Here is a 14085-nt window from a genome sequence, read left to right as displayed (position 1 = left end):
CACATACATATCGGAGGCAATTAGGGGTTCATTGTCTTGCCCAGTGGCACTTCAACATGTGACTGTTGGTGGAATCAAACCCCCAACTCTCCCACTGGAGGACAACTGCTCTAACCACTCAGCCACAGCTGGCCCTATATGAACACAAGCGGTGCTAGTTGGAGGACTATTGCCCGAAGGCAAAGTGACGATAATGTTTTAGCCTTAGTTTGTGTGTGAGTGCATGTGTGTTCATTTGTTTCTAGTGTTAGCAAAACATCTCATGAATCAGTGAATGGGTTTTAACGAAACTCTAAAAGCAATTATTAGATGTGCATAACCTTTGAAGCCACCACAGCCAACCGACGTCAGCCAATTTTTACAAATATTGAAATAAAATTTAGTCTGTTAGTGTTTACATTTACAAGGTTGGACCAAAACTGCTGCAACTTCGTCCCTTCTCATCCTAAAACATATTTACCATATTTTACACCATACAAGTTACTCCAGCGTATATGTCGCATCAGTCCAAAAATATCTAATAAAGTGGGAAAAAACCATAAATAAGTCGCATCGCGTTTGTTACGCGTCACCGCTGACCACCCGGAAACGTGGGCCGGTGTGCCAAAAATCAATTGGCTGCCAAATAGTGACCGCGGGAGCGTGCACGGGAGGACTTTAACAAGAATTTAACAAGATTAATACTTAAAAACAGTCATTTGTTTGGTCGACATTATAGTAAAGCTGTGTCTCAGTTGAACTTTTCCTTAAAAAATGCACTTTAATGGTCAAATCAGCTACATTTCGCCTGGGCTATGCGGCGAAATGTAGCTGATTTGGCGTTTGCTCCAGGAATTCCGGAGCGAGGACAAAGGTGGCTTTGTATGGCAAGCCAAGTGTCTCATTAATAGCCACTTTTTACCTAATAATGAGACATTTGGCTTGTTGTAACGCCCGAGGGCCCTCTCGCACCTCTAACAGCTGCAAATACCATACCATACCATACCATACCATACCACTTTATTTATAAAGCACTTAAAACAGCAACAAGGCCAACCAAAGTGCTGTACAGACAAAACAACAGGTAACACACAAAGCAAAATACAAAATGAGGTAAATCAGAATATAGACAAAAAAAAAAAACGATGCAAATAATGACGACAAACCAGTGTAGAGCATACAGGATCAAAACACTGATCATCTTGTGTTGAAAGCTATTGAATAGTAGTGAGTTTTTAAACGGGACTTGAAAACCGAGAGGGAGGGGGCCTGTCTGACAAGCAGAGGTAACTCGTTCCAGAGTCTTGGTCCTGCTACAGAGAAGGCCCTGTCACCTCTGCGCTTAAGACGAGTTCCTGGAACTGTGAGGAGCAACTGGTCCACTGACCTCAGGGAGCGTGGTGAGACATACGGTTGTAGCAAATCAAAGAGATGGGGGGGGGGGGGGGGACACTGTTCAGTGATTTGTAGACATACATGAGTATTTTGAACTGGATTCGAAAGTGAACCGGTAACCAGTGCAGTGAGGCCAAAACTATTTTTCATGTCAGATTGAATGAAATCATCAGATCTCAGTCAAAAATTGGGTTATAAATATGGGGGGAAAAACGTATAATAGTCGCTTCGATGTGTAAATCGCAGGACTTGCAAATATATGCAAAAAAAATGCGACTTATACAGTGGAAAATACGGTAGTTTAAGTTTCTGGCATGGAAGCACGCAGGTGATAAGGCGTTCTTTCAGGGAATGCTAGATCTTGTGGGTTCACTTTAGGAGCTTTATTTTCTGCTTAACTACAGCAAACATTAGTGAAAGTCTCTTCCCCACAAACTTCTTTAATGGCTGTTCTGCTGCTGCACAAAACGTCCCAAAATGCCTGGCACAGATGCCACATTCTGTCTGCGACCAGAGGAGAGCTTTAAAATGTTTTTGGCTGCCTAAACCTTCTTATCACAACACCATGGGGGACAGTTAGATAGACAACAAAGGACAAGGTCTTATCTCCCTGGCAGGTCCTCAGTGGGCCACATCCCGCTGCTTATCAGCTGCACGGATATCGCTGCAGAGTGGCAAGAATTAAACATTCTAGCGGCTTAAAACTTTGTGCCCTTGTTATTCACTTCTGAAAAGTCCTTGAAAGCATAAACTGGTGAAATACTGAGAATCATTTGTGCAGGATGAGTTCGGCTGAGCTTGTAATAGCTACGGGTACGTAAAATTGCTGACTAATCGCAGTTATGGTTCATTTTTGCCTGCCATGTGCAAGACAGACAGTCATGAAATTGTTTCTCTGTTTGTTAGCAAAATATCTCATGAGCCACAGGATTTTAACAAAGCGTAGAAAGCAAACAGTAGATGTGCATCCTACTAGTTAATCGACCATAGCAAACGCAAAAACGTCTAACTCAGTCGTTTTTATAGACCTTGAGCTACATCTTGTTGTGGTAGTAGATGAGTGTTCCTATGAGGTATACTCTGAGCTCTAACTGATTGTATGTTTAAAACTCTGTTTAAAACTGTGGCATGCAAAGCAACGAGTGATATACTAGTTTCATTTTGGCATATTTTCAGCCACCTACAGTTGGATATTTTGTTAGGGCATCATAAGAAAAAGCTAACTTTAAAGCTGTTTTCTTGTGGGAAAATCATGCATTCATTGATCCCTCTTTCCCTTTACTGATAACAAGTTTAAAGGGAGATTTATATCTTAAGATTTGATAAAGTTGGGGAGAAAATCACTTTCCTGTCTTGTACCATTCATGGCAAATTCTGCTCCTTTCATTTAAACTTTTTAAGTGAAGTCACTGCAGGCCTCTGTGAATTATAATGCCCTTCTTGATGTATTTTTCTTCCATCTGCAAATTATGAGGAAGATATTCCAATCAATGTCTCATTTTCTGGTTGTGAAGGAATTTCCCTGAAGATGTCTTTTCTCTCTGGTGCCCCTGCTGCTTTTTTTTCTGTATCTCTCTGCTGACAAATCTGAAGTAACGAACGGATGATTGTGAAATTATTTTCAATAGTAGAATATGGCCAATCTGATGCTTTTAGTGTGTGTGTTCAGATGAGAAGGGATGCACTGAGCAGTCTGAAGTGAGCTTGTCATAAAATGTCGAGCAGAGATGGAGGGGGGAAAAAAGCGAAATAAAAAAGGACAACTCGTCTTTCTTTTGAAGTGAAGGTAATCGTGTTTCTGCAGCTCATCACCGAACATTCTGTTCTGTGGTTCAGACGCTTTAGCTGCCCTCTGAGCCTTCAGGGAGGAATAAAAAACAAAAATACAGAAACTGAGCAAGAAAGAAAAAAAGGAAATCTGACAGCTGAATGCCTCAGGCTGGTGTTAGCCTTGTTGAAGACTACAGCATAGTGAGGAAAATAAAGTTGTATCTATTTGTAGTAATTTCATTGATTAACTCGTGATAACACATGCTGTAAAATGTTGCATTAGCAGTGTTTGCAAATACCTGATTTGCATACATCAGTGTATTTCTCTCTAGCCTGAAGAGGTTTTTTTTTTTTTTTTTCAGTGCAAGCTATCAGATTTCGCTGACTCTTTTTAGGAAGTGAAGTGTGATTATCACTTAAATATTGTCTCAACTTTTTGCCAACCCAATCAGCCGTGGAGAGGCACAGACTTGTTCTGACACAAGCTCTCATTTCCTCTGACAGTACTTAACTCTGCAAACAGCCTGCTTTAGGGAGGGAGCAGCTATTTGGCTTTCTCTGCTGATCAATATGGCCATAGATTTCCAGAACAAGGGGAAATAGAGGTCTTTGTGGTGGTTAGTGTTTCCCCACAAGCCTGGTCAGCTCTGAGGCTACAGGAGGGTCAGCAATAATTGGTTTGATTACAGTTGAAAGAGCAAAGGTGATAACGGGGAAGAGTCATCAGACCAGACCGATTAAATATTTCCTAAATGTTCCTAAATGAATTGTCTTCAGTTTCATGTATACTTTGGAAAAACTTCAAAACGTCAGTCTTGTCTGTGTTCAAAAACAGAAAATTTAGGGTCATCCAGGTTTTTATGTCTTTAAGACATGCTTGTAGTTTAAATAACTGATTGGATTCATTGGGTTTCATGGACAAATAAAATGTATTCCATGCTGTTTAATAATTTTACTTAATGGAACATATATAAAGAGTACTGGTCTAAGCACTGAACCCTGAGGAACTCCATGACTAACTTTGGTGTATGATGAAGATTCATTATTTATATTTACAAATTGGAATCTATCAGATAGATATGATTTAAAACAATTTAGAGCAGTTCCTGTAATTCCAATATCATATTCAAGACTCTGTAATAGAATATTATGATCAACTGATCACTGATGTCTAATAGGACCAGTATAGACACAAGTCCATTGTCAGAGGCCATGAGAATATCATTAGTAACTTTCACCAGTGCTGTTTCTACAGTATGCTATGGCGAGCTCTAAACCCTGACTGAAACTCTTCAAACAGATTATTTTTTGTAGATGTTCACTCAACTGACCTGCAACTATTTTCTCTAAAATATAATGGATTAAAAACTAGGCCTGTCACGATAACAAATTTTGCTGGGCCAATAATTGTCTCAGAAATTATTGCGATAAACGATAATATTGTTTGAAATTTGACAATAATTAGTAATTATTGTCAAATTTAAAAAGAAATGTTGGTTGATTTGTTTTGCATGTAGTACCATTTTTGACCACCAGATGGCAGTATACGGCTGTTTGAACTGAAGGATGGATAGTGAGGGAGCGAGCAGCGTGCCTCTAAGAAAAATGAGAGGGAGGCCCCTTGACGTGACATGTGCTGTCTCTCCTTCCTTTTTCGGTTCTCAAAATGGCGGACGCTCGTTGTGGTTTGAGCTCTTTAGCATAGCGTTTTTCACACAAACCTTTTAATAAAAAAACAGTAAACAAGTTCTCATCTTCTTTTTACAGAGAAAAACAACTTTTTACGCAAAGAGCCATATACTCTGCTGTGTTCATAGTCCCAACAGACTTCATGTCAGTAGTGTCAACATTATGTTCACATTATGCAAATTGTTTTTTCCTATCATTGTGCTGATACTTCTTCTTGAACTAATATAATTGCTAAATTGATATTACACCTCAAAGATACGCATTATCCAAATTTGAGATTCATAATTTTGTCTAAATATGGTCACATCTGGTTCAAAAAAGGACAAAGATTGCAAAAGCTAAACACTAAACCCAAACCCTGGAGCCTACTGTTTACAAATTGATGTATGACGTCGTCTTAAATATGTATTTCACATATGTAAATAAGAAATTAAACACAGTGCCATTTCTCTGTCACTGGAGTCACCTGCTGTGGATTATCATTATCATCTTGTTCTAAGGTGCTAATTTCTTAATGTTAGCTTCACGCTAACTTCACATGAACATGTTGAACCCTTGGATTATCCTTTTGCTAAAAGCAGTGTCTGTGAGTGCAGCCTCAGAAAACTCCCATCTTTTTGTGGGGGTTTGTTTAATCAGCATTTTATCTAAAAGTAAAATGCTGACTCAGTGAAAGCTTATTTTTCTTGAATTTAGCAGGAATACCCCGGCTGCGTGCAGCCCCAGTGAACTATCATGCTAGCCTGTATCCAGAGATGGCAGAACTTCTCGTCGCAGCATTTGGGCTTCACCCCCAAAACACTCGACGTTTCGCCACCATCGTTACTGCTGCCAGTACCCCCACAGCAGACATGCAGCCAGAAAGGTGAGTCTCATACAGCTGGAGACATTTTATCTGAAAACATTTTACCCTTATAAACACACACTGATTTAGTACCTCAAAAACACAATTTTGACTACCTCCATAGTAAATACTACACCCTTTTAAGATAAATCTTTCTGACTGCATGTTCACATTAAATATGCCACACGAACGGCTTTGAATTAGAATAAAGTGCCTTTTGATGATAATGCCTGTTAATTGGGTCAGTAATCAATGGTCTCCTGCTGTGCAAATGCACACAGGTCAGAGTGGACTCTGAAATTACAGCGGTAATCAGCTCTCCCACCCAAAGTTACTGATGATCCTCACATTTTTGTGCTGCATGTCAGTGTTTAACCTTCACTGTGACTGATTATACAGCAGTTGCTCAAAGGTTGGGCGGGTACCTTTAGTCCTGGAATTTGTGATTAGATTCCTTAAAGTTAAGTGATTACATTCATTATGTCTGCACATTTAGATCCTGTCTGATAGAACCTTTTTTCTGTCAAAGGTTTCTGTTCAATTAATTTCTGTTTATTTCTATAGCACCAAGTCATAACAGAAGTTGTCTCAGGACACTGTACAAAAGCATTCACATACATTATAAAAGCCAAATAGTAAAATATATCTAAGGCCCTGTTTACATGACAATTTTTATTAATTTTTTTTCTGCTGTGGTTTGGGCATTTATTTACACAACAGCCCTAGTTCTCTCTGCAACCGAAGGTTTCTGAGTTCTGGTCTCAGAGTGGAGATTTTCTAGAGAACCCCTCGCGGAGGTGTCATATGCAAGTGTGAAGTCGCACATGCGCACTACAGGCGGCTGCAGTCAAAAGGTTTTATGCACTAAGAACAGTTACAATAAATGTCAGAGAGCTGTTTTTTTGTGCTATGCGCCCTTTTTCAGCACGTAGGAGCAAAACCAATAAAATCCAGGGTCCAAAGAGACGATGGCGTATTCACCAGTTTGGAGTAACCGATCATGCAGACGCTACATGTGAGATGAATGCAGCTGGGTGGGAATGGGGTTGCCAGATAAATTTGATTTTATTAATTGTTTTTACCAACTCCTTTTCTGTACACATGTTCACCAAACACAACACACACCTCATCTTAGAATATCTTTACTCTGCACATATGACAGCTTAAGTCATAATACTATTATTTTTAAGCGACAGTACTACTGTATAGTTCATAATTTCTTATCTGGCAACCCGACTGACATGGAAACTACCTGTACTGCGTTTTGATGTAAACCCTCACTATTTTTGTTTATTACTCCCAATAAACATTGAAAAAACACCAACATTTCCAGAGGTTGTTCTCATGTAAACAGGAAGCCAGCAGATTGTGTTGAATCTTCACCTCGTCACTGTCTCGCTTCCTGATCAAGCACAAAGGCAACAGTGGAAAGTAAAAACTCCCTTTAACAGGAAGAAACCTCCAGCAGAACCTGGCTCAGGACGAGTGGCCATCTTCTTTGACCAGCTGTGGTTTGAGAGGACAGGAAGGAGGAACAAATGAACCCAGAATGGCATGTCCAGATGTACTTTCTATTAGAGGAAGGACAAAATAATCACATGTTAAGATATAAATAATTACAAATACAAACAGGTAGAGTAGAGTAAGTAAAGACAACCGCAGATTTTTCATACCACTCTGCAGCTGATGTAAATAAGCCAGAAATGTAAAATAAAACATCATGTAGCTTCTGATTAAATGACCCCATCATCAGATTTTCACCCAGGTTATTTTTTTTACGTTATTCTGGCTAATTGAATTTCCTCTCAGACTCCTATTCATTGGAACCCCTCTAAGAGTTTGCTAAGGTCATAAAACCTTTTATTTTGTAGTTCCCCATTAAAAGTGTTCGAGTCTAACAGTCACAACGAGACAAACAGGAATGGCTGAGGCTGCCATCAGAATAAAAGTATATTTGTAAACTTTAAACAGCCTAAAATGATTTAAAACACTGTTAAATTGACAGACAATGCAGTTAATTAAGCTTCCCTGATTTAGTTGTACTGTAGCTAATACATGCACATCCTAGTAAACAAAAACATGTGAATGCTCCATCTACTCGTCTCTCATTTCCCGGGGCAAACTACCTCGTTGTTATTAAATATTAATTTGGAGTCAGTGGAGCATTTGTCTGCTAATTGTTGTTACAGAAGGGCCTGGATTGCCTCAGGCCAAACCAGGGAAGCATTTCTCATCCTGTGTGTACCTGCAGGGCCTCGATGTCTCCCTCCCGTCCCTCCTGCAGTTCTGCTTAGTGCATCCTCCACCCCCCCAGCTGTAGTCTGACATTTCGAGCTCTGCCACAGGGAAAAGACTCGTGATGGGAGCGGAGTCTGTGTGGTCCAGCTTTTTTCATTAAATGAGTCGTTGCTGGATCAAGTTAAGAAGGGACAGTCTTTGGCAACTGCTGGGTCTTTAAAAGCCATTTTTAGCCATCGATAAGCTGAAGGTACTGAACACAAGAGCGCTCTGTCTGCTCCACGAGCCCATGTGAAAGATTTTTTTGCAGAAACGTTATAGAGATGACAGTAAACGAGAGGTCTGCTTTTCTCTGCTATCTCTCTCCACGTTAATTTAGGGGCTACGTGTTTCGTTTTTTTCCCACGTTGCTAGCCTGAGCTTTGAGCTAGCTTTGGAGATGGGGAACGTTTCTCAAAGTGCTGGGCTCGGTGGCACAAAAACAAACGAGGAATGACAACTGGTGTGAAGAAGAGTTTGCCAGGGCCTCCTCCAGCACACATAGCTAAGTGTTGGACCCTGAGGTCACCATGTTCTGTGAGCGCCGCTCATACAGAGGCTACTGACACTGAAAGAGGGAGGCATGTGGAACTGGGCTCTGTCATTTCGTGTGTTTACCAAGGAAGGTCATAAATAGAAAGACTAGTGTGAGGGGAAACATAAGAGCACATGTTCTGTGTCCCACTGCAGCGTCGAAGACAGGAGCCAAATTTGATGTTTTGTTCGAAGACACCTCAGACTATAATAATGGTCAACCTATGTTGCTGTGAAGAAGCGGTCCATTTTAGTGGCAGCAAATTGTAAAGGCAGAGTGAGAATATAGTTCTTTTTGTGTGATAAGTTTAGGCAATATCTACCATAGATAAACCCACATTCATTCATTTGCACATAGGTTTAATAGATTAAAAAAAACATACAATGAATGGAAGGTTGCGCAGAAAATTTTGGAGGCTGATGCTAAAAAAAAGTCCTGTAGAATAAAACTGATAAAAAGTTAGTACTCTAAACTAAATCATTGCATAGTCTGTTTAATGTAACCAATGTTTGAACAAAATGTAAATGCTAAGTTTACATACTCTAGTAACACTTTATTTACTCCATGTCCTACTTGCAGATAGATATTGTTGTAACAAAAATTGTAAGCATTGGTTAAAGGCTAGTGAGTACCTTCATTTACGGAGTAGCCTGGTCCTTCCACTTTTTAAAAAATAAATATAATATTTTTCGAAAACAGCCAGGAGCTGTGTTTATTAAATTCCTCCAGTGGAGAAAAGGAGATGCCTGTAAAAACCTGCTTATAGCTTGTTTTTAGCAGCCCAAGTGTAACATCAGTTGCATATATCTAAAGTTGCGTAAGAAGTACCAGTACTGGTTGCCAATGGAATAAAACAAAAAAGTTGCATCATCCAAGCAAATTGCACTTTAATCTGTTGAAATCTCCAACATTAAAGTTGTTGGTTCTTTAAGATACTAAAACAATAATGTCCATCTGCACCCAAGTTGCCAGTGATCCAACAAACACAGCATCTTTGACCTGAAATATAATTTTAATAAATTGTAACTAGTAATCCTTGAAAACTTGCATATCATCCACCGTCTTTGGTGCAAGTTTAAACAAAGGTCTTGAGTGTTCTGTTGGCACTCTGAATTATGTTGGGGATGAGTTCCAGCTACCACACCAAATTTTAGCTCGATATCTATGAAATCCAGCAGCTTCAAATGTTATCAGCCCATTAAATGGCCGTTATTAGTTGTTATCATCCCCATAGTTTGCGTTCAGACTGTCCCTCCTGTACCTCCTAGTAGGTTTATAGGTACATTTTTTATCGCTGATAATATGCAGCTTCACCCGCATCTAAAACTGGAAGCTTTTTTTTTGTTAACTTTATTTAACTCTTTTCTTGAACCTGACCCAGAGCACTGACCCTAAACTTAACCCCCTGACTCTTGAGCCTTAACCTAACCCTGACCCTAAACCTAACCCCCGACCCTATTATCAGCGATAAGAACGTACCTTTGAACCTACTAAGAGGTAGAGGAGGGACAGTCTGACCGCAATCGATGGGGATGATAACAACTCATAATGGCGATTTGGGGAGTGGTGGCACAGAAGTTAGAGAAGATGGACCTGTGATCGGAAAGTCGCAGGTTCAACTCCCCAGATTGACAACATCAAAATGTGGGTGGAAAAGGTGAACACCCACACCTGCCTCCACACCTCATTTGCTCTAAGCAAGGCTCTTAACTAGGCCTGTCACAATAACAAATTTTGCTGGGCGATTAATAGTCTCAGAAATCATTGCGATAAATGATAATATTGTTTGAAATTTAACAATAATTAGTAATTGTGAAATTTTAGAAATTTGATTTGTTTTGAGTGTAGTACCTTTTATAAGACTGTTTGAACCAGAGAATGGATATTTAAGCAGCGTGTCTCTTTAAGAAAAATGGGAGGGAGGCCCCTTGACGTGACTGGGCTGACATGGCAGACCCTCGGTGTGGTTTGAGCTCTTTAGCATAGCAGTTTTCACACAAATCTTTTAATAAAAAAATCAGTAAACAAATACTCAGCTTCTTTTTGCAGAGAAAAACAACTTTTTAGACGAAGGCACAAGTTTCAATCATGAATTTTGGAGCTTGACAAGACAGAGTTTTTTCCAGAGGTCGGCCTGATAGCTTAGCTCGTAGCTTAGCTTCTCAGCTTAGCTGCTTTTAACGATCCAAAAACGCAATTTTGGATGGTTAAAATGGATATTAAAGAGAAAGGGAGGGGTCAGTGAAGCACACCGGAGTTGAGCCGTGTCTTCAGTAGAAAGAGAGAGACATGAAGAAACGATAAAGTCGATAAATGAAAATGAGGTTGATAATTTTCATTCATCATGCGATTAATCGATTTATTGTTTATCGTGACAGGCCTACCCACCATTTGCTCCCAAAACAGGTTTCTCTTGAAAATGAGTTCTCGTGACTCAATGAGACTACCTGTTTAAATAAAGGCTAAATAATAAAACAAATGACTGATAACAGTGTGAAATTGATTTAGTTTGTGTTTGCTAATTTTGACTGTAATGGTGGTCATTTTGACTCCAAAAGAAAATGAGTTGTAAATGTGAGGACAATTTATTGTCTCATTTATTAAATTATATACAACAAAAGTTAGTTATTGTTATTTAGAAGAGCAAATCTTTGGTAATTTATTGTTCAGCAATTTCAAAATCAAATATTTCCTCTAATAATACAGTAGATAATATACATCCTTTCTTGTTGGAGTTAGTTTCAATTATTGTTTTCCTTAAATAAATCACAGCACCTCTAAACTCCAATTGACTGTTTGGCATTTGATGTTAAAAGCTGACTGAAACTATCTGAAATAGTAAGCTGCAGTTTGCATGCAGAATAAGGTAAACTATGGAAAAAGACCAGCAGAATTTATTTTCGCTTAGCGTTCCCAGTTCAGAGGGAGAACTTGGCAGCCGTTAGTTTAGTTGTTTACTCTTGCGAAGCGACATATAGTCTTTCGCAGCAACTCGTTTCAAACAGACCAAGGCAGGACCAATTAATTATGTGGTTTTAATTACTGGGTCAACCACGTGCACGGGAGGCGTTGTCATGGTAACGGAGAAATGGGTTTCACATGCATCGTGTACGCGCCGAGCTTCGTCCCCTGTTATTAGGGAAGGCCATAGCGTTTTAAATATCAGGATTATTGGTATAGTAAACAAGTATTTATGCCTGCCGAGAAGCGCTGTTCTGTAATTAAATGCCAGTTTTCAGGGCCGTGGTGCTGCTGAGGATTTGACACCAGTAAACAAGTAATCTCACCCGTGCTCAAGATAAGTCATTAGCCTTACAGAAAAGACCTGTGGGGATTTCTTTCACACGTCTTTTTTTTTTTTCTGCCTGGCCAACGTTTATGGATTTATTTTCATTTTTATCTCTTGTGGGAATCATATCTAGCAGTCATGGTAATCGTTTCCGTATGTTCACAAACACCCCCACCCCATATGAAATGGTTGGAAGCTGTGGGTTCAGAAAACCCGATGAGCTCGTCCAACTCCAGTTTCAGCCCTGCCTCCGGGGCTTGTTTGGCTCATAAATTAGTGATTAACTCAAACTGCTCTAAAACAATAAGGGCCTCTGCTCTAATCTAGGGAGGTAGTGGTGGTGGTGGTGGTGGGGGCGGGGTAGTTCAAGTGTGACCACGGGAAAAAGATTAGCCTGTTTAGAAAGCGTAGAGTGTGACTGTTTGTAGGTGGAAGTAGAGCGCTAAAAGATCCTGTTGAAAAACCTCAGCATATTTTTTGTGCATGTTTGTCAGTCTGTGTCTGTTAACAAAATGTCTGGACAGATTTTAATGAACTCTCAGGAAGTAATAGATGCACATCAACAATTGATTAATTTTGGGGGGTCAACCTGATTCAAGATAATTGTCACAACTACCATATTTTTTCAGACTATAAGGTGCACTTAAAATCCTTTAATTTTCTCAAAAATCAACAGTGAGCCTTATAATCAGGTGCGCATTATGTATTAATTCTGGTTGCGCTTACTGACCTTGAACTGATTTTATGTGGTTTTTGTGATGGAGTTGAATGAAGTTTGACTTATCTGACTGTTTTGTTTCTCTTAATGCGCCTTATAATCCGAAAAATACAGTAACTGACCTTAGAAAATGCAAAGATGGTTATAATTCTATCTTTCAAAGATCATAAGCTAAAAGCTGGTGTGCTAGTAGCTGAGGGTTATCCTCAACATATACTCAAAGCGCTAACAGTTTCAGCAAGACCTTGTGATATTAAATGCAGTCGCACGTAACATCTTAATGATTTATCTGTAAAGTCAAAAACTTTGTCAAATTTCAGAATAAGATGATTTTAATTTAAAACTTGGCCGGCATTCCTTTAATGAGTGCTGGGCTTTTAATTTAAAATGCTTAATTTAAACATACAGAAGCAATTAATGCTTAAAATTCCTTAACTCAGCTAGGCACACTTTAGGCTTGATATTTATTTAACAGTGTTAAGATTTTATAATTAGCCTGTATGGCTCCAAGTCTTTCTATTCACATGTGTTTCCTGAACAGAAAGAGGAAATTGGTATTAGTTAGCTGTATCCTTTAAAAGGGTTGTTTCTGCTTGTTGCCATAACAGTTGATTACCATTTTGATTGTGTTGAACATATTTTAAACCAACTAAAGGCTGGGATCGATAAATGTATCAGGATTCACGCAGCGTCCCACATTGAACCTATCCTGCTTGTTTTTCTTCAAAAAATAAAAGTACAATCAAGATTTTGAGCTGTGTGGTTGCCTTCAATCAGAGCCCAGGGGGGAAATGCTAAAAGGTCAAAGAATATTTAAGCCCTGCGTGACGGGTTCGGCCTGGCTTGCAAAAAAAAACCGAAGGCTGCTGTGATTTTCTGTGCTCCTTTCTGCTCGCTGTCAGAATGGAGGGAGAGATATGGCGTGCAGGCTGTAGGTTCAGGGTGATTAAGTGCTTACGGTCAGACCGCTAATTATCTTCCTGCCATTCCTCACCTCACAGCACACAGATGCCATTTCCCCTGTTGTCATGTGAACAGCCTCAAATTTGTTTTCATTCCTTATCTTTATTTTGCAGCACAGAACTTTTATTGTGTAAATACAGTGTCTCTCTGAGAGAAACATCGAAGACAAGCCGCCACGCTGTGGAGTTAGTATTTTACAGCTGAGGTATTTTTTTTAATTTCACCTACTTTAATAGTCGTGTCTAATCGCACGTCTTTATAGAAATTCCTAAAACTTATTTATGCATCACCGTTTGTGTTGCATTGTGAAATATTTGACCCGCTTGTTGTTTTCTCTCAACAAAACACACATTTAAGATTTTTAAAAAGTTACTCTTTCCACAGCTTGTCGTGTTTCCTCAGCTAATTGCAGAATCAAGGCCCAAGGAAGCGCTTATCTAATGAACTTCACCAAAACACTTGATACACACGAAACACTTCATGATAGTGCATGATAGTGCACGCTCCAACCAAGCTAAAAGCAACAAACAGGATGTGTTTTGTGGATTTAAAATGTTTTCTACTCATGCCTGCAGGTGCAGAATATACTGGATGTATTTTTACTGTTACAGTTCGATTTATATATA

The 14085-nt window shown here is 39.4% G+C and overlaps 1 protein-coding gene across 1 annotated transcript in view; it reads left to right on the top strand.

Annotated features, from left to right (window-relative positions):
• The first annotated feature begins 5568 nt into the window (after nucleotides 1-5568).
• The window catches only part of LOC119424407 (protein FAM222A), a 16414-nt gene continuing 7897 nt past the window's right edge, over nucleotides 5569-14085 (top strand). Inside the window, exon 1 of the mRNA XM_037691878.1 lies at nucleotides 5569-5698. Coding sequence (XP_037547806.1) covers nucleotides 5569-5698 — 130 coding nt within the window. The remainder of the gene's footprint in view (nucleotides 5699-14085) is intronic.

Source organism: Nematolebias whitei, chromosome 18, assembly GCF_014905685.2.
Source record: "Nematolebias whitei isolate Nwh7 chromosome 18, NemWhi1, whole genome shotgun sequence".
NCBI lineage: Eukaryota > Metazoa > Chordata > Actinopteri > Cyprinodontiformes > Rivulidae > Nematolebias > Nematolebias whitei.
This window is presented reverse-complemented; position numbering and strand designations above follow the sequence as displayed.